Raw genomic sequence first — 22,683 nt, 5'->3', positions numbered from 1 at the left:
ATTAAACACTTACTGAGTGCCAGCTGTATGCCCAGTGCTAGCTTAAGGGTTGTGGGAATTAAAAGAAATACTAGATATCACTCCTGCCTTTGAGGTTGGTAAGGCCATAACGTGGGGGGGTGTCACCATGCAGTGTACGTTGAGGATTAAATGGGGACAGGGTGTATTGTGGGGGACTTCCGTGCTCCAAGGTAGAAAAGTTCCTGTAGGCTGAGGCTGTTCGGGGAGGTGACCCTGACCTTGACCCTGACCCTGGGCCTGGGGGTTGCCTTCCCTCGAGCCCCATCACTCTCTGGGCTCCCCCCGCCCGTCAGAGCACATAGCACCCAGGCTTTTGCCTCGTCTGCACTCTGCTCTGCCCTCCCTCCCAAGGCCCCCGACTCGTGCCCCCTGGATCCCAAACCCCGCACCAGGCGCGAGGGTAATTATTAATGAATGTCCTGAGCTGGGCAGCTGCGTTTCTCTCTCTGCTTCGGCCCCTCCCAGCAGCCTCCAAACCCAGAGGCAGCAGGGACACAGGCCCTGGGCCCTTCCTGCAGGTGGGCGCCTCCCGCCTGGAAGCCTGACTCCAGGCCCTCCCAGCCGCGTTCTCCCCCACACAGCCAGCGCCCTGGGGCCGAGCACACCCGCTGCCCCCGGTCGTGCGGTGCCCTCCTAGCTGGGGACACTTTGTTTTCTGTTTGGACAGGTCGATAGGCTGCGGGCTGATGTGTCAGCATCTCCATGGGAGTGTGTCTGTCTGCACCCAGGGCAGCCTCCCAGGGCCGGCGCAGGGCAACTTCAGAGTCATGGAGGGCACTTTTGGGTCTTATTCTAGAAGGTTCCCATTTCTACCAAGCATGCTGGGGATTCAGAGTTCACACAACTCAGTTTTGAAACGGCCTCTCTGGCATGCCCCGGTACTGAGATCAAATGTCCACCTACCCTGCGTGGAGTCATCGTGCACACGACTTAAAATTCCCCCTAGATGCCAGGTTTCCCGCAGCCGGTTTCCCCTCTGTGTACACACGCCTACACGCCTCTTCCCCACGTTGTGCACACCCAGTTTAATCGGTGCTTATTGATCCAGTTGGTGCACTCTGGCCAGTGGCATGGGAGACCCTTGAACAGACTGGGCCAGGGACCCCTAATGTGTGAGCTGCCCGGGCAGAGGTGGGGGTGGCTTCCCAATGCATCCATCTGGGGTTCCTCAAAGTGGGTCTGAGGCGTGAGCCACACTTAAAGTCGTATAAAACACAATGGGGAGGGGGCGAGGACAGCAGGGAGACGCACGTTGGAGTGTGTGCTTCTCTGTGCTGGCACTGAGTCATCGAAACTCAATTTACAAACAGAAGCCAGGCCGTGCTGAGCTGGGGAGACGGGATTATTGATGACTTCTCTGCCTCCCACATTTTCTGTAATATGGTTGTATTGCTTTTATAACTCAATTTTTTTTCAGGTATAAAATGTATGCATATACCTTTAGCCACTTCTATGCTGGTTATTTTTAGCGTATGAGGTCCACAGACACAAAATGGTTTTAACAGCACGTACTCTGAGCACTGGTGTCACTTGTGTCTGTGCTCACTGAGCCGTGTACAGGTGGCCCTTCATATCTGTGGGTTCCACAGGACCAGCCTTGAGGCTTGCGCACTGCAGATTTGGGTACCCAGGGGGGGTTCTGGAACCAGTCCCCTGAGGATATCGAGGCACGAGTGAATTGTGGCCTTTAACTTTAGCTACCAGAGCGGTGGCTTCCAGGGCAGCAGTGCCGTGGAGCACCTGCTGGTGAAGGATCTCAGGTGAGAGGAGCCAGGCGGGCCTTGATCTGTGCACCAAGAGTTCGGGATCTTGCGCCAGGCCTGAACAAGAGAGTGTGGCTTCTTGACAGAGGCCTGGCAGGGCCTGGGAAGCCCACCCAGCTGTGCCCAGCCTGGATCAGTGTCTTGCACAAGCCGGCGGCTGTCGGGGGCTGATGTCCTCCAGAGGCCCATGGACAAGGGCTATCTTGGCTGCAGGGTGCACCCAGCTCTGCCAAGGCCCAAGAAGCCATGCCCAGGCTTTCAGATAACAAAACACGAACACCAGCGAGAGTGGAAAGAGCCCAGGACCACGTGTGTAATTCAGAGTCAGGAACACACTGTGGACAGTGGCCTCAAAGCTTGGGTCAACTTGAGGGTCGGGGAGGCAACCCCTGCCTAGGGGAGGATCTGGGCAGGATGTGTGTCATGTCGTCTCTGTTCCAGTGTGGTAGGCGCTACCCACATGCTGCTGTGCAATTTTATTTTTCTAACTTGATCTTGCTAATTATTGTGGCTGCTTAATTTTAAACTAAAATAGATAAAAATTAAATTTTAGTTTCTCAGTCACTGGCCACATTTCAAGTGCCACGTAGCCACACGGGGCTGCACAGGTATGGAGCATTTTTACCCTTGCGGAGAGTTCTGTTGGGCGGCGCCAAAGCATCGGGTTGGTGTCTGCCGAGGTTTCTAAAGGCTGCCTGGCTTCTCTCTGCACCTGGTCAGCTCTCCTTTCTGCTTTGGTCCCGCGCACCAGAGAGCCTGTAAGCACCGCCAAGGCGAGCGCTCCCCCAGTCCAGCCGCAGAAACCGCGAGACTGCCTCGCCCGGTGGTCCAGGCAGACGCACGGCGGTCAGCAGCGGCACCGTTCCAGTTGGGACCAGGTGGTAGGAAGACACTCTTTTTCCTGGACTCTGACTTACTGCTCATGGTCTCCAAATTCCTTCCAATTGCCTGCGTCAGCCCAGCCCCTCAGCCTCTCGCTCTGCAGGAAAGCCTGTTCCTGATGGTTCACGACGTACACTGGACTCTCTCCCAGCTAAGCAGACAAAAATTATGAACATATCTTCCCACCACAAATCTAGAAAGAATGAAAGGATGGGTGGCTGAAATGTGCAGGAGTTTTCCAGGTTATTTGTAGGGCCATGGTGGGGTCCTGGGCCAGGAAATGTGGAAGACCCCAGGGTGGGGGTAGGAGGAGGGGAGCAGGGGTGGGCACAGTATTTAGGGTGGGTGGCGCGTCTGACTGGAGATTGCTCTAATCCTAGTTGGTTCATGTCTTTTGAGCCTTAGCTTCCCCCTCTGTATCTGGGATTCTTGCCCTGCTTTGTGCGCTGTTGTTTGAAAGGGGCATGACGTGAGCCCCGGGGTCTGTCCTGGCCTTACTGTTGGTTTGCCCGCTGCTTCCTCTTGCCGTTTATGCTGTCGTGTAATTTCTTCCCGTCCACCTGTCTGTCTCTGTTAGACCACGCGGTCCTCCTGGGCAGGGCCTGTCATGTCATTCTTTGTTGTGCCCAATGTCTGGGCACATGGCTGGTGCTTGGCAGATACTTAACGAATCGATTGACCCTGCTTCGAGCTGTGTCGAGCAAGGCAAGTTTGTCTGTGACTCTGGTCCCATCTTCTTTGTGGTAAGTAGGTGGGTGGCTTGCACTGTGCCTGGGTAGCGGGGGCTGGTGGCTGGTGGGCACAGCTACATTTTTGTCACTTCAAAGAGGGGAATGGCCCAGGGGCCCTGGGGGAGTGAAGGTTAGGAAAACCCCTTGTTCTCCCATCTTGCCGGCGTGTCCCCCCAGCCTTCCTGGGAAGTGACCAGTAGCCTCATTTTATACATGGGGAGAGGGCTGAGGGCTTTGACGAGGGCAGCCGTGTCCTGGAAGTCCGCGGCTTGGTCAGTTGTCTAGCCCTCAGTGGCCCAGGACAAAGGCCCTTCTTCAACAGACTTGAGGGGAGATGGTCCTCCCTGGGCCAGCCCATGAAGTGGCTGCCTTGCTGCTGCTCACCAGAAACTGGGCCCCACAGGGGACAGGGGGCAGCCGTGCAAGGAATGGGTGCCGCTCCCCTGCCTGACCCTCAGTGACTTGGAGACCTCCTGCATTACTTTCTTTCAGCATCCTCCAGCCACATACAACGCACGCCCGCCCCCAACAGCCCCGGATATGTGTAAACTAGAAGTTCATGAATCAGGAGCGTCTCTAACTTGCCTGTGTGCCAGGCTCTCCATCCAGCCTTTTGATCCATAACCTTGAGAACTGGTGGGGAGGCGGCATCTTCCCATTTTACAGATGAAGAAACTGAGGTCATGACTGACTGGGCTAGGGAGTAGCCAGTGCTGTGCAGGCCTGTCTGTCCAACGTCCTTTCACTCCACCGAGAGGGCTGAGGGGCTTGCTGGAGCCTGAGTGAGTGTCACGGGTTAAACGGCCTTGGGAAATGTCCATGCTTAAAATCCCAGCCCTGTCGGAGGGGAGAAAGCATGTCTGCGTGTCTCAGGCATGGCCCTTGTTCCTTCTGTGTCTCGTGTTTCGCAATGAGGCTGTGTCTCAGAGTCAAGAGTTTCCATTTCCTCCTGCCTGGCCTGTCCCTGGTCCTGGGCCCCAGGTTAGCGGGGTAGGAGGTTCTTCCAACCCCCACCCCACCCCTCACCTAGCGCAACCTCTCTGTGCTAGGAGGGCCTGGTGGTATTTTTCCGTACCTTCAGCACAAAACAGCTCTGTTTCTTAACCCCACTCACATCCCACGCCCAGTTGGCTGGGGCTGGGAGGTGGGCGGGGGCCATCCGTGCAGGGATGCAGGAGGTGGGAGAGACCGTGACAGCTGTGCCCGGTCGGCCCTCTGCTGCCTGACCTACCTGGGCAACGAGGACAGAGCTGGGCCGTGGTCGGGGGCACCAGCTACAGATCCTAGGCTCACCGTCCTTTCCACACTACTTGGGGATCCTCTTTGTACCACATCTCGTGACCTCCCGGTGGGGGCCTTGGCTGCCAGTGCCCCTGGTGGAACCAGCGTGTTCTGAGATCTGTCAGAGAGTCCGGACTTCAAGGGCAAAACTCCCCTTGCCTCTCGCCCAGTGTTTGCAAGGTCGTCAAGCATTGAGGCTCTGGTGACTCAGTCTTCTGGGGGGTTTGAGTCTGGGATTTGGGGGCCATGGAGGCAGAAAGCCCCCCCACCCTGCCAAGAGTACCATCCATCCCAAGATGTCTGTGCTGGTTTGCCGGTAGTTCCTTGTACAATTTATTCCAGAAAGGATGGAGGCCAGCTGTTGTCTGTCTCCAGCCGGAGACTGAACCAAAGGAAATGGGCTTGGACTGCAGCCGGAGGGGTTTAGGTTAGAGTCAGACAATAAGGAAGGATTTGGGGACAGGTGGTTGGCTCTCAAGAGGATCCTGCAGGGAGCTTTGTGGGGAAGGATGGGGGCAAGATCGCTGGGCGGCCACGGGTGGATGAAAAGACCGGATCCTCGCCAGGCTCCCTGGGGCCAGGCCTGGGTGGGAAGGGGGTGGCTGGTACCAAACAGGCGAGGAGGACAGAAGCTCAGCTGCCACCCCTGGCTCAGGATTCATGCACCTCCTAGTTCCCCCGGGCCTTTCTTTCTTAATCAGTGGAGAGGCCTACAGCTGAACCACTTGGTCATCTTAAACAAATTATACGTGATGATAAACGGTAGGCTTAACAGTCCCTTATCGTGGGAACTGCAGCCCTCAAGGAGAGGCAGTTCCTTATTACCCCAAGTGGCCAGCCGCAGGCAAAGGGAGAAGGGAAAGGAGGGAAGAGAAGGTGGCGAGGCCCCTGGGTTGGGGGGTTGCCAGGTTGTCTGGGGCATTCTGAGGGGCGAGGGGGAGAGTTGTGTCACCCCCCACCCTGTTCAAGGGCACAGGTGTAACCTGGAGGGATGACGGTGGCAGGGTCAGGAACAGGCTTCCTCTGGGGCCCAGGGCAGCAGCCAGGCCGCAGGAGCTTCATGGGTCAGAGCGCCCTGCCTCCGGCTGCTGGGCGAGCAGGGAAGCGGCGGCCTGCGTGGGGAGCCCCCCAGCCAGTGCATGTCCCACCTCCCTGGACTTCCCCCACCCACCTGCCTCCTTCCTCTGGAATCCCGATGGTTCCAAAGTCCACAGGGGAGCTGACTCACCAGGGCAGGGACCTCGGGGGCTTTGGCCTGCAGGCGGGTGGGGTAGGGAAGAGGCACTGGAAACAGTCATCAGCCCGCACTGTGCACGCACCTGCCAGAGCCCCCCGCCTCGTCCGGTGGGACCAGAGCCCACGTAGAGTACAGCGCTGGCACCTGTCTTGCCCCAGAAGGCAGGTGTCTTGGAGATGCATTCATTTAGGCAAATAGTGAGCCCCTCCTAGAGCTAGGTTCTGTGGTGGGATTAAGGGATGAGTGAAGTCTCTGCCTTTGGAGCTCACGGTCTATTCAGGGCGGATAAATAGCAGGCCAGGTCAGCGGACATAATAGGATGTCAGGTAGCGGTGAGCGCCGTGGGCTGAGCGGCCCGGGAGTGTGGGGAGTTTGCCGTTGGAGGTGGCATGGCCTCTTTGAGGAGAGTGAGCCGGGGAAGGCACCTGGCACAGGGAGTGAGAGCTGCAAGCCGCAGGGACTGTCCCAGGCACCAGTCCTCCAGGTGGTGGTGGACAGAGGGAGGGCATTGCCATCGACGCCTGGCCCAGTCCTCCGGCTCTGAGGCTGTGTGCAGTGGGTACAAACCTCGGAATGGAGGGTCCTGCCCTGGCCCCTTGCTCTATACAGGAAGCAGCAATTGTCAGTGTTCGCTTTTCTTCCCAGTGCTCGTTTCTGGAATGTGCCCTGGGTGCCCAGCACCAAGCCGTGCGTCACTTCTCGTAATGGGCACTCCACCCCGATGAAGCCGTGATACCCCTATTTTCCACCTACGGAAAGTTAAGCTCAAAGAGGTGACAAGATGTGCCCCAGGCAACCTGCTAGTGGATGCGGCATCAGGATTTGAACCCAGGTGTGTCTGCTCCAAAGCCAGGGCCTTTCACCTCTGCCCTCCTGTTGCTCCCAGAGGACTCCAAACTTGATTTTCATGATGTTAAGTAGACTGGCCGTCCCAGCCGGTGTGCCCAGTGCAGACCTGGGCTCAGGAGGATGGGCAGCGGGCTGCCGGTGAACCGTGCCTCCCTCAGGTCGTCAGCCCGGGCTGGGGAGATGGTGAGTCAGCAGTTCCCGTGACCTCCCCTGTGGCCTGCTCCAAAGGATGTTTGTAGAAACCTCAAGTGGCCAGTGACTTCCTGTGGTTGCTCCTTGCACCCTACCCCGGAGGTGGGGTGAATCTAAAAGACATCCCCAGGGGCGTGGGGTAGGGAGCACGAGCATGCGCTCACCCTACATGTTACAGGCAGGTCAGACCTGGGGGCGTGACCCCATAGCCCTTGACAATACTCAGTCACCTTTGTGCACCTGCCGGCTCTGCTGTGGCTGGCACCGCCTGGCGCAGTCCCAGGAGGGGATGGGTGGTCGGGTTGCTCTGTGGACAGGGCCCTCAGCTGAGGGTTAGGGCCTCTGGCAGGTCTGCTCTGTGCTTTGTCACCAGCTTGCTGTGTGGCTTCATCTTGTCACTCACCCTCTCTGTAGATTCCTCATCTACAGAACGGGAGTAGTAGTGTCCGTTTGCCTGGTTTCCCTCCGGGGCCCTGTGTCTCAGTTGAGATTGCGGTGGAGGGGGCATGGCGTGCGGGAGGTGGTGGGTGATGCGTGGGACTCGGGGGAGGAGGGAGATGCCGACTCAGGCTCTGGTAACCGTGTCATGGAGGAGGGAGCTGGGCCGGGAGCCGGATTCAATGCCGGGGGTGGGGTGCTCTCCCCAGAGCTTCCTAAGCCAGGCTTGGGAGGGAGGCCCCTCGCTCCCCGGTGCCCTGCACCCTCGTGGGGGAAGGAAGAGAGCCACTCTATGCTGCCGGACAGGCTCAGGGGTCCCGGCTGAACCCATCTCCTGTCCCCCTCTCACGCTGGTGGCCCACAAGTTGGGAGACACTTCTGGCATCGGTCAGGGCAGAGAGCTGTCAGACAATCCCAGTTCTGGATTCTGGGAACAGGGAAGGGGACAAAGTCACAAACCCAGGCCCCAGCATCCCAGATGGGTCACAGACACCAGCACAGGACCGTGGACCCAGGCCACAGCCACCCTGGGGCAGGCAGTGGTTGTGATTTAGGGGGTGGAGAAGCCGCAGGTGGATGGAGGATGTCCCTCTTGTCATTTAAACCTCACTGGACATCCTACCTGCCCTGTGTCCTTCAGAAGATGAGGTGGGGTAGATTTTGAGAACATGGCTCCAGGGGGTCATCTGGTGTGTGTGTCTGGGCGGGGCGTCAGTTCTCAGGCAGACGACTGCTGTGGGGCTGACTAGGGGCCCTTGAGGTCCCCTGTGTCTGCGCTCCCGGGGATTTCCACACGGCTCGTGGGCTCAGCCCTCCAGGTGCCTGCGAACGCCTGCCGACTCCCATCCTGAGCCCAGGCCCCACCAGGGCCTCACTGTTTGCTTTAGCCAAGCCTGCAGCCCTGCCAGGTCAGCCAGTCCTGCAGAGCTCTGCCCTGGGCTCGTTCTCACGGGAGGGGCGCCTGGCTGCTAAGGAGGGGTTACCGTCCTAGCCTCAGAACAATGGGGGCAGGGTCACCTGCCTTGTTTTCTTTGTCCCTCCCGAGCAAGGACAGGGTTCCCAGGCCTGTGAAAGTCGGAAACTCAGAGGTTTCTGCTGAAAACCTGCTCCCATCTGGCACGGGCTTGCCCCCATGGGTGTGAGACCTCGCCGTGCTTCTGGGCTCTGCAGAGACTGCTGAGAGATGGCCCAGGAGGGCGGGCAGGGGAAGCCCAGAGGTGGACGGGAGGACAGTCACGCACACGGCGGCTGAGTGTTGACTCCAGGGGCAGGGCTCAGCTCAGTCCCTGGCAAGGAGGGAGAGTGGTTTGGGTCTAAGGCAGTGGTTTTGAAACTTGGCTGAACCTAATGTAAGAATCTCCGGTCCCAGCCCCAGACTGTCTATTTCTCTTGGAACTGTGGGGGTAAGACCGGGGCATGAGTGTTTTCCAAGCTCCCCTGATGGTCTCAGCGTGCAGTCCAGGTTAAGCAGCAGCACGGCGACCCCTAAAGCGTGCATCGAGGGCGGGAGCAGTGTGCCACTGCCCCCCTGCCCAACAGGGGTGCTTGGGCTTTAACCCAGGTATGGCCAGCAGAACAGGGCCACCATGGGAGTGTGGGGCAGAAGGAGTGTGTTTGTGCACAGCCCCACCTGTGGCGCTGCAGGGCCTGCTCCGGCTGGCTGCTTCCGCCCCGGGCTGAGGGACGGCAGGTCGGCACTGGGCACATTACTTCAAGGACCCGAGAGGAGTGTACCCTGCGGGCGGGATCCGGGGGAAACAGAGCAGGCTCGAATGAGCTGGGGCTGGTGGCCAGTGCGCTGGGTCCTGAGAGTGCAGCTGTATTTCCTGAATGTGCTGTGGAGAAGGGCGTGGGGAGAGGTGCTGGGCTGGGCCCAGAAGTCATGGTTCTGGGCAGAGGAACATGTGAATTTTAGGGAGGCGTCACCTGCCCAGGCTGGGGGAGCCCAGCAGTCATAGTCTCCTCACTTTACGGAGAAGGAGGTAGGCAGAGAAATCAGGGAGAACTGAGCCGAGCCGGGGTCTTCAGACCCCACACGGACATCCTGGCGCACCAGTCTCTGGGAACTGCTTTAGCCTGCCTTCCTCCTTCCAGATACTTCACGCAGGTGTTGGAGTACATCTGAGAGCGCAGATAAGCAGAAGAGAAGTTAATGAAGTCCCCTTTGCAACAGCCTGTCTCTGGTCTCAGGGAGGACAGGTGGCGTCGCCGCCTTCAGTCCCAGCTTCTGCTCCTTCCTGGGCAGAGACAGAGCCCAGGTGAGCTGGGCCTGTGGCTGGTGCAGGTGTCGGGGTGGCACTATTGGGCCCTGGCCAATACCTTGCTCGTAAACTACTACGGCTGCCCTCCGAGCCACACCCTGGTCACCTGGCCTGAGCTGAGAGGGCAGCGGGGAAAATACCAGGAATTCCTTCTCCCTGCCATGCACACACCCTCCTTGAACAGGAAGGTGGAAGGCCCGAGCCCAGCACCTCCATCACCCTCCACTAAGGCAGCCGCTGCATGGCAGATTCGCTTCTGGAACTTTCTAAAAGCTATGCCCAGGTCGACAGAATGCCTGTGGGTGGGGCCCAGGCATAGTATTTATTTGAATTCCAAGGTGGTTCCATCGGGCCGTCCAGCCTGGGCTGAGAGCCACGATGCCTATGTGGTATCCAAGCCTCAGTTTCCTCGTCTGAAAGCAATCCCAGCACCCCTCCCCAACCCCCCAATTAGCCATAAGAGAATAGTTTGGGGAGTTGGGTCATTCTGGGATGGAGAATGAAAGGGAGTGGTGATAATTGAGAGCTTGGCCACTGGAGTTTTCAGTTCTCGAATTTGTCTTGGGAATAAGAGGGTTAACAGGTGGACAGTGCCTCCCGGAGGGCTAGCCTGTCAGCTGGGCAGAGCGCCTTCCCATCCTCCCTTTATCCGTTCCTAAGTTCCTGGCGTTACAAAATTCGAAAACCATCGTATTAAACAAGCCCAAGCTGCAAATATTTGCCTAAAAAGTGCCTGAGATAGGTTTACTAATTTCTGTCCTGCCGAGAGCTCCCCGACTGGGCTCCCCACGCAGAGGGGTTCCTCGCCGGAGACCCGGTGGACAGACAGACCAGACACACACGGAGGGGCCGGCTGCCGCCTTCTGTCTGCTCCTGGCCTGTCTCACCTGGGAGGGTGCGGGGGGCGGGGGCGTTTCCTTCCCTCAGCAGCCTGCCCAACTCGCTTGGCTGGCTGGGAAACTGGTCAGGGTGGCCAGGGAGCCTCTGGGGTCAGCGGTCAGAGTGAGCCTTCTGCGGTGTGTCCATTCCCCTGCCCCTGACTCCCAGCTGTCAGGTGGACGGGGGGGACCTGCGGAGCCACAGTCCCCCGGCCCTTCTCCCATGTGCCTCAGGGGAGCCAATTCAGCAGGCTGAGAATGTTCGGTTTTCTCTGTTAAAACAGGAAGTGGTGGGAAGAGGTGGCAGGTGTGAGGAAGGTTGGGGACAGTGTCTCCCGTTGTCACTCAGTCCTGTCCTCCTGGCACAGGGCTGTGAACCCCTAGCCCTTCTCTGCCCCTGTCCAGGGCATGCCTGTCCCTCTGGTTTACGTGGTCTGGAGTCACAGCACTGATTGCAGGTGCTGACCCGGAGACTCGCTGCCAGCAACGGCGAAACCCCTCCTGATTCAAACCCAGATCGGTCCCACTTTTCCACGAGCGCAGGTCTGCACCTGTGGCCTCCTAGAGCTCAACCTGAGCAGCAGTGGCCTTGCCGTGCCTGGGATTGATCGAGTGTCCTCAGAGAGGAGGGGCTTTAAGGTTTCAGTAAGGAAAGTGCCCAGCTGGAAGCAAAGTTTCAATCCACGTTGACTGTTCTATTCCTTTTCCTGCTCTCGCACAGCCACTGCCTTGGTGGAGAGTTTCCGGAGGAGACAGGCCTCCCTTCCTGCAGGAAGGACGATCCAGCCATCCCAGGGACCTCTCCCAGCACCACTGCTGCCTGCTCTGTCGTCTTGACCCCCTTCCTCGGGGCTCTCCTCTGCCCCCCTCACCTCGCCCCTCCCCAGCTCCTGACCTTCTGCCCCATCTTCTCAGCCCGGTGACCCCCCACTCTCCCACCCAAGGCCAGCTGGATGCTGGGGGTTTCTGCAGCCCCGTGTGAGCCCCGCCGCCGCTGGGGCTGAGCCTCTCTTTCCTGCCCTCTTGCTAGATACAGGCCTCCCCCTTGTTGCTGATGAATTTAGTTAAAAGCCAATTGCAGAACCATACTGGAAGATGTTGGGGATGAAGGGGCACTAGAGGATAAGTTAGTTGAGGTTGGAGAACATACCCTCATTTAGTCATTTATTTATTCACACATTTAACAAATGTTTGTTGGGCAGCTGTTACGTGCCAGGCAGTAGGAACGTAGCAGTGGAAAAGAAAAGAGATAAGAGTCCCTGCCGTGTGGAGCTTACGTTCCGGGGGAGTCTGCACTCCTGTGGGCATTTCCCACGCAGCTGTCTGGGATGTGCCTTCCCCTGCGGCGGGACCTGCGTTCCCCTCCCCCATCTGCAGACAGTGCAGTGGCTGAGAGCCACACTGGCTGGGCTCGTGTCCCAGCTCTGCCACTCACTAGCCGTGTGACCTTGGGCAAGTGCCTCTGTTTCCTCATCTCCGAAATGGGGATAACTAGAGTATCTGCTTTCCAGAGTATGAAGGTTCCGGGAGCTAAGGGACCTAAAGTGCTTAGATCAGTGCCTGTCTTCACAAGTGCTCAAATACCAACGTACTCTCTGTGAACTGAGGACGAGTAAGTGATGGCCACCCCTTCGCGAGGGGAGAGGAGGTGGCTAGCAGGGCCACGTGAGAGGAATGATACTTTGTTAATACTGTCCAGGCCAGAGGGGCCAAGTGAGCGTCAATGGAATGAATTATGGACCGGTGCGGCCAGGGATGGTAAGGGAGGTTCCCCTCATGAGCCCCCAACGACCTGTGAGTCCAGCGGGGCTGCAGTCGAGGACGATTGCTGAGGCTGCATTCCGCACCCAGGAGAGAGTTCTGTGATCCCGGACTGGTGACGGCCGGGGGAGCTGGAGGCAGGGCCAGGCGCAGCTGTGGGGGCCAGGCAGCTGCGACCCCCAGCCTGTAAAGGGCAAGGCCCCACTCAGCCCTGCCTGCCGTGTCCGTAGGTGGGCAGCGTGTCCCAAAGCCCCGGGTGTGCCCGCACGGCAAGACCAGTTTCTCCAGAAAGGGGACCCCCGGCGACTGCTGCTGCGGGAAGCCTTGGGTCCCTGAGGGAGGAGGGGGTGTCTGGGAAGCCCGCTTACGGGGACCGGGAGTGCCCGGGAAGGTGGGTCAGGGCAGCTGGCTGTCCCAAGCTCTGGGCAAGGGCATGGGAGGGCTGGCCGGAGTGGCTGGACTGGTTTTAGGGCACTGTTTTTTCAGCTGGTGGAAGGGGTGGAGTGGCACAGGCCTTCTTCCTGTGGCCTTTATGGGGACGGGGCTAGGACACAGCAGTTGGGACCCAGATGGGTGCTAGTCCTGGCTTTACTGCTGTAGCACTGCAGCCTCGGGCTCCCTCGACCTCTCTAAGCCTCAAATCCTCATTCGTAAAACGGAAAAAATGATAGTATCTTCCCAGCAGGATTCTGTCCTCGTTAAACGAGCTAAAGGCACATGAAATGCTGAGCGCAGGGCTGGGCACGTAGTGAGCCTGCAGTAAGTCACAGCTGCTTTGTGACGAGGGTGACAGAGATAGGAACCCTATTCCGTCCCCAAACGAGCTGGGCCTGGCCCGTGCACAGGCTTTCCTTGACCATCACGCTCCAGGCTTGTGTGGAAAATGACAATATTGTCTTGTGTGGATTTGGGAGCCAAGTTAAAGAGTCCTGCTAGCGAACAGGGGCCGCCTCCTCCCGCGAAAGCTGCTTCCCTAACCCGGAGGACGGGACGCCCTGTCTGACAGGGTGTTTGCCTGGCTCTCCCTGCCGCTCCCCCTGACCCACGGATGGCCCCAGCCGCGGGTCAGCTTTTCTGTTATGGGGGACCGGTGAAGGCCTCCTCTTCCTCCTGCGTGATCCCAGCCATGATCAGTGGGGTGTCCCAACCAGAGCCTCAGCTACTCGTGGTAGGAATGGGGAGCTGGCACCCCAAGTTCACATCTGGACCCGGTTTTCTCCCCTGCCAAGTGATCACAGGAAGAACTAGTCAGGTGCAATATATGTATAAACGCCCCAGCAGGGGGTGTCTGACATACCGCCGCACTAATACCACTTCTCCGCCCAGCACTGGGGTGGGACCAAGCTGACTGCCAGGTCAGCTGCTGGGGAGCCATGGGCAGGGGGAGCAGGGGCACTGGGGGAGCCCAGGGGGCAGGCAGAGTTGGGGCGGGCAGGGAAGCTTGAAGTTGGAGACTTGAAACCAGACAGCCTGCAGCCTAGCCCAGTTCTGCCAGGTAACCTCTCTCCGCCCAGTGGGCATAATTGCTAACACTGGGTCTTCGAGAGGATTGGCGGTGCACCCAGCCCCAGGGGGCAAGGGCCCTTGGGAACGCCTCCACCCGCTGGGTGACCACACAGAGATAAAGGAGAGCACGGGAAAGTGAGCCACCGCGGCCCAAAGGGTAAACGGCAGGAAGCCTAGCTCTCCAGCTCACCACACTCCCAACCTTGATGCCCTCTTTTGTTTGACGTCTCCTTAGCACTTGCTAAATGATTCTCCGGGCACAGGTTACCTTTGTAGCGCACAGGTTACCTTTGTAGCGCTTCCCAGGGGGAGCAGTGTTGCATTGTGGGAGGGGCTGTCCTGGGAACTGCGGGGCCTTCGGCGTCTCCGGCGCCTGCCCACTTAAAGCCAGCAGCGCACATGGGGAAGGCAGGGGTTCTGTTCGTTCACGGCAGTGTCCCCAGCACCTAGAACGGTGCCTGGCACACACAGCACCCGTCCCAGCATCTCCAAACACTCCTAGAAGGCACTGCCACCCCCAGTTGAGAAACTCCTATTCCAGTCATACCTTCAGCAATACCCCTGATGGGTGGTGGTCACCCCTGGTCTAAATACTTCTCATTACCAGAAATTGATTATCGATTACTGCAAAGGATAGCCCATTGTGAGGTAGCTTGTTATCCGTAAAACCGAGCCCCATTCCTTCTTGGACCTTGGCCTTGGTTAATGTACTGTCCAACACCCAGAGCGGAACAAGGCGCCCCGCCTGTGGCCTGACCCTGCAGGGAACGATGGGCTCATCACCTCCCAGCCCTGGATAGGCCTGGAGTTGACATGGCCTGAGATCGCACCTGCTTTTGGCAGCCGCCCTAGTGTTTGTTGGTTCGTGTTCAGCTAAAACCCAAGGACTCTCCTCTTTGATCCTTTGCTAGGCTTTTCCAATCCAAAGTGTAAGGTCTGAAAATTTAAAGAGACCCTTGCGACTTGTTAACTCTGGCCCTGTTTCTAGTCCAGGTGACCTCTGAGTCTCAGGACTGCCACTGCTGCGCGTTGGCTGTCTTCCCAGCGCATGCTCGTCCTCTGCACGTTGGGGTGCTCAGCCGTCTCTGTCGTCACGGTGCTGCCGATTAAAATATCGAAGAGGCCAGGCGTGATTATGGAGACCTCAGCCGTGGTCGAGGATGATCAGTACTTGCTGTGGTGGTTTGTCTGCCTTCGCATGGACCTAGTCAATCCCCCTTCCCCCACGTCTCTCTGTCGCCCACATGAATATCTTTAAACCCATCTGTTAGCTGCCCTGCCGATATCTGGATTGATTGCATTCCACAAAACTTCAAGGCTTTGCAGCAACTTCAGAAAACGAGATGCACTCAGCTAAGCACGACTGGGTCTCCGTGAATCTGTGTTAGCTTCTGGTGCCCACCACTTCCTTTTCTGAGTGTTCCAGACATTCTCCTCTCCCCATTCAGAAGTTTGCAAGAGTTCGGGTTTGTTTTCCAAGTCTCTGGAATCCACCCTTTTCCTTTTTGTGAAAATAGGGACAGCTTGTCTTCCGACATCTTTCCTGTGCCCCACGGTTCCACCAGAGGTGGTGCTGCGGTGTCATCTCTGGTCAGCCATTCAGTTCCCTTTGCACGGGGTCCTCGTGTGTTTTCCGTGTGTTTTTGGCTGTCCAGTTGCAGGTTGTGTCTGAGATAACAGGTGGGGCCGTGGGGGAGCTGAGTGGTTCTGGGTTCTCCACCGTCTGTTTAGCATCGGCACGCAGGGCCCCGCACGTCCTCGTTCTCTTGCTCCAGACGTAGATTTGATGTTTCCAAAAACCCGCCGGACGGTCCTCAGTATTGACGTTAGCTCTCCCGTCGGCCTGTTAGTGTTTAAGTGTCCCGGTTGTCGCGGCTGGACCGTAGCTCTCCGAGGCAGAGTCTGATGTGACAGTCCCGCCTTTCCACGTGCGCAGACTTCGCGGCCTCAGAGATGCTCTGGAAATGCCGGGAGGACGCAGGGCAGTGGCGGTGTGGTCTGACGGTTTGTCCGACAAGCATGTCGTCGTGGGAAATTTTTCACCGAGTACGCAGACCCGTTCACAAGGGCCCGCTGCTGCCTGTGCGAACTGCACATTCCTTCAGAACAACCCACCCTTCCCCCTGTTCCCACCGAACCCCAGCCATGCCTTGAGTGGGTTAGAAATAAGGTTTCTTGGTCTCCCTCCTGTTCCATTCCTCACTCTGCCTCCTCTCCCTCAGTCCTTGTCTTGATTTTTGTAGGGAATTCGAGTGCCTAGGCTCTGGTCTGGATGACCCATCCTGGGGCCCTCCTTGGGGACAGGACTCAAACCCCAGATTGAGAGCTCCTCCTTACAGGGCTTTTGGGCTCCAGGCTCTGCTAGCTGATAAAGCCCCATTGGTAGGTTGGGGTAAATGGTGGGCAGAGCTGAAGGATGGGGCAGAGTCAGAGACAAGTAGATGGAAACAGGTTTGGCCATTGTAGGTCTTGCTGGAGCAGATAAGGCCTCCCCCCAGGATGTCCCCGGGTGGCCTCTCACCTGCTCACCTACAGAGTTGTTGGAAGCTCTGTGGGGACTGACAGCACAATTTTGAGTCACCCTGAAATGTATTCACCACCTTTGATCTGTCCTTTTTCAGACAGTTGCTGGGCCCAGGGCAGTGAGACAGGGATACAGGGAAGAGAGGGAAGCGGGAGCCTGTTGTGGGAGGGGGTGGGTTGGAGTCCTCAGCATAGGCTGGAGGCCCCACCGCGCCGCATGCCCCCAGAGGCAGGTCTAGAGGCAGGTATCCTGCAGTGGGCCGGAGGGTGTAGGGGGACCCCTCCCAGGCCAGCTCTGAACTTGGAGGGCTGAGTGGGGCGTAGGGGACCTCCCGTGTGTCTGCATCACATCTGCCTTCTTTGAGAGGCAGAATAGTCTAGTGCAGCAGTTCTCAAAATGTGGTCCCTGGACCAGTAGCGTCAGCAATCACCTTACTAGAAACGCCCCTTCCCAGACCTGCGGAATCCGAAACTCGGGGGCAGGGCCCAGCAGTCTGTGTTTAACAGGCCTCCAGGTGACTGTGCGTGCTAGTAAGTCTGCGAAGCCCTGGCTCAGGGAAAGAGTGAACTTTGGGGCCCGGTTGTCAGGGTTCGTACCCTTACCAGCTCTGTGACCTTGGGTGAAACCTCTCTGATCCTCTAAAAAATGTTTCATCTATAAAATGAAGACATTTATAACTGCGACCTGGTTGCTGTGATGATTAAACGAGAGTGCCAACAAGGAGTCTGATGCAGTGCTGTCACTCAGGAAGCATCCGTGTGGCCTCAGCTCCGAGCTTTATTGTCTGTCTGTCTCTCCCTCTCTTTTTAGGTAGTTTCTGATGCTGCAGGACAGGGTGTGGCCATCACAGGGAACCAGACCTTCAACAACTGGAACTGGCCCAATGCGATGATTTTCGCAGCCACCGTCATCACCACCATTGGTGAGTCTCCTGGAGCCTTTAGCAGGATTCCCAGTCCCACGCCCAGCTCGTCGGGACATCGTAGGAGCCCAGCTCTGTCGGGGGTGAAATCGAGCCAGTTGCAGGCTGTCCTTTGGACACTTCGTGGGGCTTCAGTAAGTCCCTGGTGACTAGCTCTGCCTGGGAGGCTGTTGCCGTGAGTCCTGACCTAGGATCTCGGAGCAGAAACGATGACACAGCAGATACCCAGAGCCTTGCGGGAGACTGAGCAGGCTGCTCCCTGCACAGACCCGCATCGTGCTCGCTCACCACAGTAGGTTTCTATTCCGGTTCTCTGTGGCAGCATCGCCAGCCAGCCCAGAAGTTGGTGGCTTAAAACACAACTTACCTTTCACCGTTCTGGGGGTTGACTGGGCTCAGCCGGCCACCTCTTCTTGCTTGGGCTGTCCCGTGTGGCGGTCGGTAGTCACGACGACCGCGTTGGAGTCATCTGAAAGCCCAGCTGGCCTGAGGGCTCCTCCGTCGCAGGTTGGTCAGCTGATGCCGGCTGTCGGCTGGGAGCACGGCTGGGAATGAAAGCACAAGGCCTCCGCATGTGGCGCGGGCACCTCGCAGTGCGGCAGCGGGCTCTAAGAGGGAAACCCCGAAGGGAGCACGTCCAGGGAATCAGGAGAAGCCGCAGGGTCTTGGACCTCGCCTGTCCAGCATCACCGCCTCCTCGACCGCTTCCGTGGGCAAAGCCCGAGTCAAAGGGAGGAAGATTGGACTCTGCCTTGGTGGCAACGGTTGTATAAGAAGGAAGGGAATTGAGAATGGTCTTTGGAGACTGGCTACCACAGCACCTCCGGGCGTCTGCACGGAGAGGGGCCTCTTGTGGTTTGCACGGCAGTGCTGCATGGATTCGTGGGAGACCTGTGGACGGTGGAGGCGTAGTCCCTGCTCCCAGTTTGATGGAGGAGACGTAGCCATACCACCATGATCGCTTTGTAAATGATCAGGATCAGGGAGTGATCAAGGGAAATGATGCTTAAGTACTGATATTAGGTCGGTATCAATTGATCGCAGAGGACGGGCCTTGTGCTGGGGTGTGTGTGTGTTTTGGCAGGGGTGTGTACGTACCGTGGACCTGGGCTCGGTGTGGGTCCGCCCCTCCTGCTGCGGCTGTTCCCAACCCCACTCTCTCCTTCCTCAGGCTATGGCAACGTGGCTCCCAAGACCCCAGCCGGTCGCCTCTTCTGCGTCTTCTATGGTCTCTTCGGGGTGCCGCTCTGCCTGACGTGGATCAGCGCGCTGGGCAAGTTCTTCGGGGGACGTGCCAAGAGGCTGGGCCAGTTCCTCACCAAGAGAGGCGTGAGCCTGGTATGTCCCCAACCTTCAGTGCTGGGCAGAGATAGGGGCCCGTGACAGGTGAGGGGAGGACAGGAAGTCTCCAAGAATTGGACGTGGGTGTTAGGACAGGTGGCAAGAGGGCAATTTCAGAGGTCTCTGGGTCAGGCTAGGAGCACCCCTCCCTCGTCCTTTCCCAGCGGGAAGCCTCCCAGGCCGGGTGCCCAGCTGGCCGCCCCTCCAGCTGCCTCCCCGGCCCTCTGGGTGCCACCGCTGGGGCCTCAAGTCTCCACTGTTGACTGACTTGCCTCCTGCCCCCCGGTCAGCGGAAGGCGCAGATCACATGCACGGCCATCTTCATCGTGTGGGGCGTCCTGGTCCACCTGGTGATCCCGCCCCTCGTGTTCATGGTGACCGAGGAGTGGGACTACATCGAGGGCCTGTACTACTCCTTCATCACCATCTCCACCATCGGCTTCGGTGACTTCGTGGCCGGTGAGTCTTTGCCTCTGCCTCCCCTCTTGTCTCTCTGCTTCTCCAGTTCCAGCGCAGCACACCCGTGTTGGCGGCCCCTGGAAGGCATCCCGTGTTCTGGGCACTTCTCCCACCCAGCGGGGTTCTCAACCCACCCTGCCAGTTGCAAGAGGAAACTGAGGCACAGAGTGATTGCAGAAGACTCTTTTCTTGCTCGTTCCCTTTCTCTCTCGTTACCTATGGCTTTTCCTCTCCTTTTCTCTCTGTTCAGGCTCTGATCTCCTCTGTTTTCCCCTGACTGCTGAGCTTGGGTTCCTGGAGGGCTGGGAGTGGGGCCTTTGGCCCACGGGGTTTGTTCCTGTCACCCAGGAAGCCCCCTCCGCATCCCGCTGTCCCAGCAGCCTTTCATCCTTGAGGGGAGCTGTCCTGGAGCTTCGCTCTTGGCACAGGCGGCTTAAAGGCAAGGGAGGCCTTCTCCCCCGCTGCCCTGCCCTTCAGCCCTGCCTCTTCCTCCTCCTTCCCTCCTAATCCAGGGAGGCGATAAGATTCTTTGGCCTCTTTGTCTGAAGGCCTGCGACCAGCTGGCCCCCGCCACTCACATACTTGTGCCTGTGGCCTGGGCTACATCTGGGTTCTTAATCTTCTTGACACCCTCTTTGGCCCTGTTGACCTCAGCCTCTGCTCCAGGGGCCTCTGTTCTCTACCCCTCCCCCTCCCCAGAGGGCAGGGGGAGGTTGCCAGCCTTTTGCCCTGTTGTATGTGGAATCTGGGAAGGCGTATGGGAATCTGTTCGGGGGAGGAACAGGCAAAAGAGGCACACTCTGCTGCCCCCGGCAAACGTGGCCTGCTGTCTTGGGAGGAGGCACAACCGTGCCATCGCCATCGTGTAGCCCTTGGGGCCCAGAGCAGGCTGGGGAGAAGGCTTTTGTATCAGGGAAGCGCAGCAGAATATGTAACTGTACTTTCTCAGCTCCAGCAGGACACCCAACCTTGGCCTCAGTTTTCTCATCTGTAAAATTGGTAAAAACAATAGCGCCCACCACATAGGATGGTGCAAAACCAGTTAATACGCATGAGTACTGAGGGTAGGGCCTGGCTATGTTAGTCTGTGCCCTCGTCATCGTCATCATCGGACTCTGGGATCAGGGGCCTTGGCAGGACTGACAGCACCCCTCCGCTGGCGCCCCTGTCCTGGGGGCCCGCTAACCTAACGCGGGAGGCAGCCCCCTGTCCAGTCAGAGGGCGGAGACGGGAGACAGATCAGAACGGCTGGAAATGCTAAGTCATAAAAGAAATCTCAGATGACCCTGGGGCGTAGCCGAACCGTCAGCGCCGTGAGGGGTAACCGGGAAGGCCCCCTGCCGCAGGAAGGGGGCAAATGGACAGAGCCCTCCAGGCCAAGGGAAGAGCCAAGTCCGAGGGAGACAGAAACGAGAAGTCAGGGAGGCAGCCCAGACCTTCCAGGGGGATAGAGACGGTTCAGGATCTTCCTGCCAGGGCCAGCGCCGCCTGGGTCACCGCGATCCGGCCGCCAGCCTCGTGCATGTTAACAGCGCGCCCATCCCCAGCTGTGAGGGTGCCAGCGGCCCCTCCTGTCATTTCCACCTGTTCAGTTTTTAGCCCACTGTGACGTACACACGGAACAGCTGGGGACGGCAGAATAAGGAGCTGCGGCGCAGCTACTCGTGACCTGTGTCTTGGTTGCATCACCAGTTTCCCAAAGCCCCTTGGACTTCCCTCAAAAAGTCACTGTCCTGATTTTTTATGGTTGAAGAAAGGCTCAGAGCCAGGCCGGTGGCTGGGAGGGGCCCTCGGGGAAGACGGGTGACGCGGGCTCTGGAACGGGCCCCCTCCCGTGGCCGGCAGGCGCCTGCTCAGATAACACAGCGTGGCTCTTGGCACGTTTCCGGGTCCCTGCCGACCCTTCCTGACCTCTGGGCCTCTGTCCTCGTAGGTGTGAACCCCAGCGCCAACTACCACGCCCTGTACCGCTACTTTGTGGAGCTCTGGATCTACCTGGGGTTGGCCTGGCTGTCCCTCTTTGTCAACTGGAAGGTGAGCATGTTTGTGGAGGTCCACAAGGCCATTAAGAAGAGGCGGCGGCGGCGGAAGGAGTCCTTCGAGAGCTCCCCCCGCTCCAGGACAGCCCTGCAGGTGGCGGGGAGCGGGGCCTCCAAGGACGTCAACATCTTCAGCTTTCTGTCCAGGAAGGAGGAGACCTACAATGACCTCATCAAGCAGATCGGGAAGAAGGCCATGAAGACGAGTGGGGGTGGGGAGAGGGGCCCGGGCCCGGGGACTCAGGGTGGCAGGCTGCCAGCCCTGCCCCCTTCCTTGGCGCCCCTGGTGGTCTACTCCAAGAACCGGGTGCCCAGCTTGGAAGAGGTGTCACAGACACTGAGGAGCAAAGGCCACGTGTCGAAGCCCCCCAGCGAGGAGGCCGGGACGCGGGTCCCCGCAGACGGCTCCTCTGCCTCCGAGGTGCTCAGTGGCCAGCTGGACCGCATCAGTGAGGAGGGCGAGCCGTGGGACGCCCAGGACTACCACCCGCTCATCTTCCAGGACGCCGGCATCACCTTTGTGAACCAGGAGGCCGGCCTCTCGGATGAGGAGACCTCCAAGTCCTCGCTGGAGGACAACCTGGCGGAGGAGGAGAGGCCCCCGCAGCGGGCGGAAGCCGAGGCGCCCCTGAGCGTGGGCGAGTTCCCCTCCTCGGACGAGTCCACCTTCACCAGCACCGAGTCCGAGCTCTCCGTGCCGTACGAGCAGCTGAGGAACGAGTGCAGTGCGGCCGCCAGCCCCGAAGGCACATGAGGCAGGGCCGGCTCCCCACCCCACCTTCGACGGCGTCTTTCCCCTCACCCGGGGTGTCCCGTCATGGCTGGGACCCCTGGCCCCTGGTGGGGGCAGCCCTGGAACTGGGAGTGGGGGGCCAGGGGCCTTTTTACCTTCCATCCCCTCCAGCTAGTGCTACCGATGGCAGTGGCACCTGCCCGGGACGGGGCCTCTGTCCTCCCGCTGAACGGTACCCTGGCTGTGGGGGCGTCTGTCCTGAGCTTGGCTGGTGTATGTGGTGAGTCTCAGATCTGCGGGCTGGCAGGACAGGCGGGCGGGATGACCCCAGGAGGCCCGTGCCTGCCTGGGTCTTCGCCCCGTTACTTGGTTGAGTGTCACGGTTCTCTGAGGCCAAGGCCTCCGCTATTTGAGTTCACCAGTATTACTGAGCGACTTCTGCGGGCCTAGCACTGAGCTAGATGTTTCCAAGAGGGCGGTGGGTGTGTAAGACCCAGTTCTGCCTTTTCGAGCTCTGACGTGTTTGGGGAGGCGCGGATGTGACGTGGGCGCTGGCGTTTCGGTACCTCAGCAGCAGCAGGGCCCGTCTCCCCTCCTGCCAAGGGCAGTAGAGCAGAGGCTGCTCGGGGAAGGAGAGCGGAGATGATGGGCAGAGGCCGAAACGGTCTGGATTCGAAGGACCTGGACCAAGTCCAGTGTGGGCCCAGGTCTCAGTCCCGCTCGTGGCTGCCCGGCCCAGAGCCCTGCTCCCTGTCCCAGGCCAAGCAGTGGCAGATGCAAGGCTTTCTGCCCACTGCCCCCGGGTGGTGGAAGGAAGGGAGGGTGGCAGGGCATGGCCGCTGGAAGCTGGGCTGGGGGGCAGGGA

General features: G+C 58.9%; 1 protein-coding gene across 1 annotated transcript in view; it reads left to right on the top strand.

The window, feature by feature from the left end:
* The window catches only part of KCNK5 (potassium channel, two pore domain subfamily K, member 5), a 34,980-nt gene extending 12,965 nt beyond the window's left edge, over nucleotides 1-22,015 (top strand). The window contains exons 2-5 of the mRNA XM_012658133.1: nucleotides 17,135-17,246; nucleotides 18,418-18,584; nucleotides 18,878-19,046; nucleotides 20,980-22,015. Of these exons, the coding sequence (XP_012513587.1) occupies nucleotides 17,135-17,246; nucleotides 18,418-18,584; nucleotides 18,878-19,046; nucleotides 20,980-21,839 (1,308 nt within the window). The 3' untranslated portion in view covers nucleotides 21,840-22,015. The remainder of the gene's footprint in view (nucleotides 1-17,134; nucleotides 17,247-18,417; nucleotides 18,585-18,877; nucleotides 19,047-20,979) is intronic.
* Nucleotides 22,016-22,683: the final 668 nt, after the last annotated feature.

Source organism: Propithecus coquereli, unplaced genomic scaffold, assembly GCF_000956105.1.
Source record: "Propithecus coquereli isolate 6110/MARCELLA unplaced genomic scaffold, Pcoq_1.0 Scaffold574, whole genome shotgun sequence".
Taxonomy (NCBI): Eukaryota; Metazoa; Chordata; class Mammalia; order Primates; family Indriidae; genus Propithecus; species Propithecus coquereli.
Note: the sequence above shows the minus strand (reverse complement) of the source record. Positions and strands in the feature narration are given on the sequence as shown.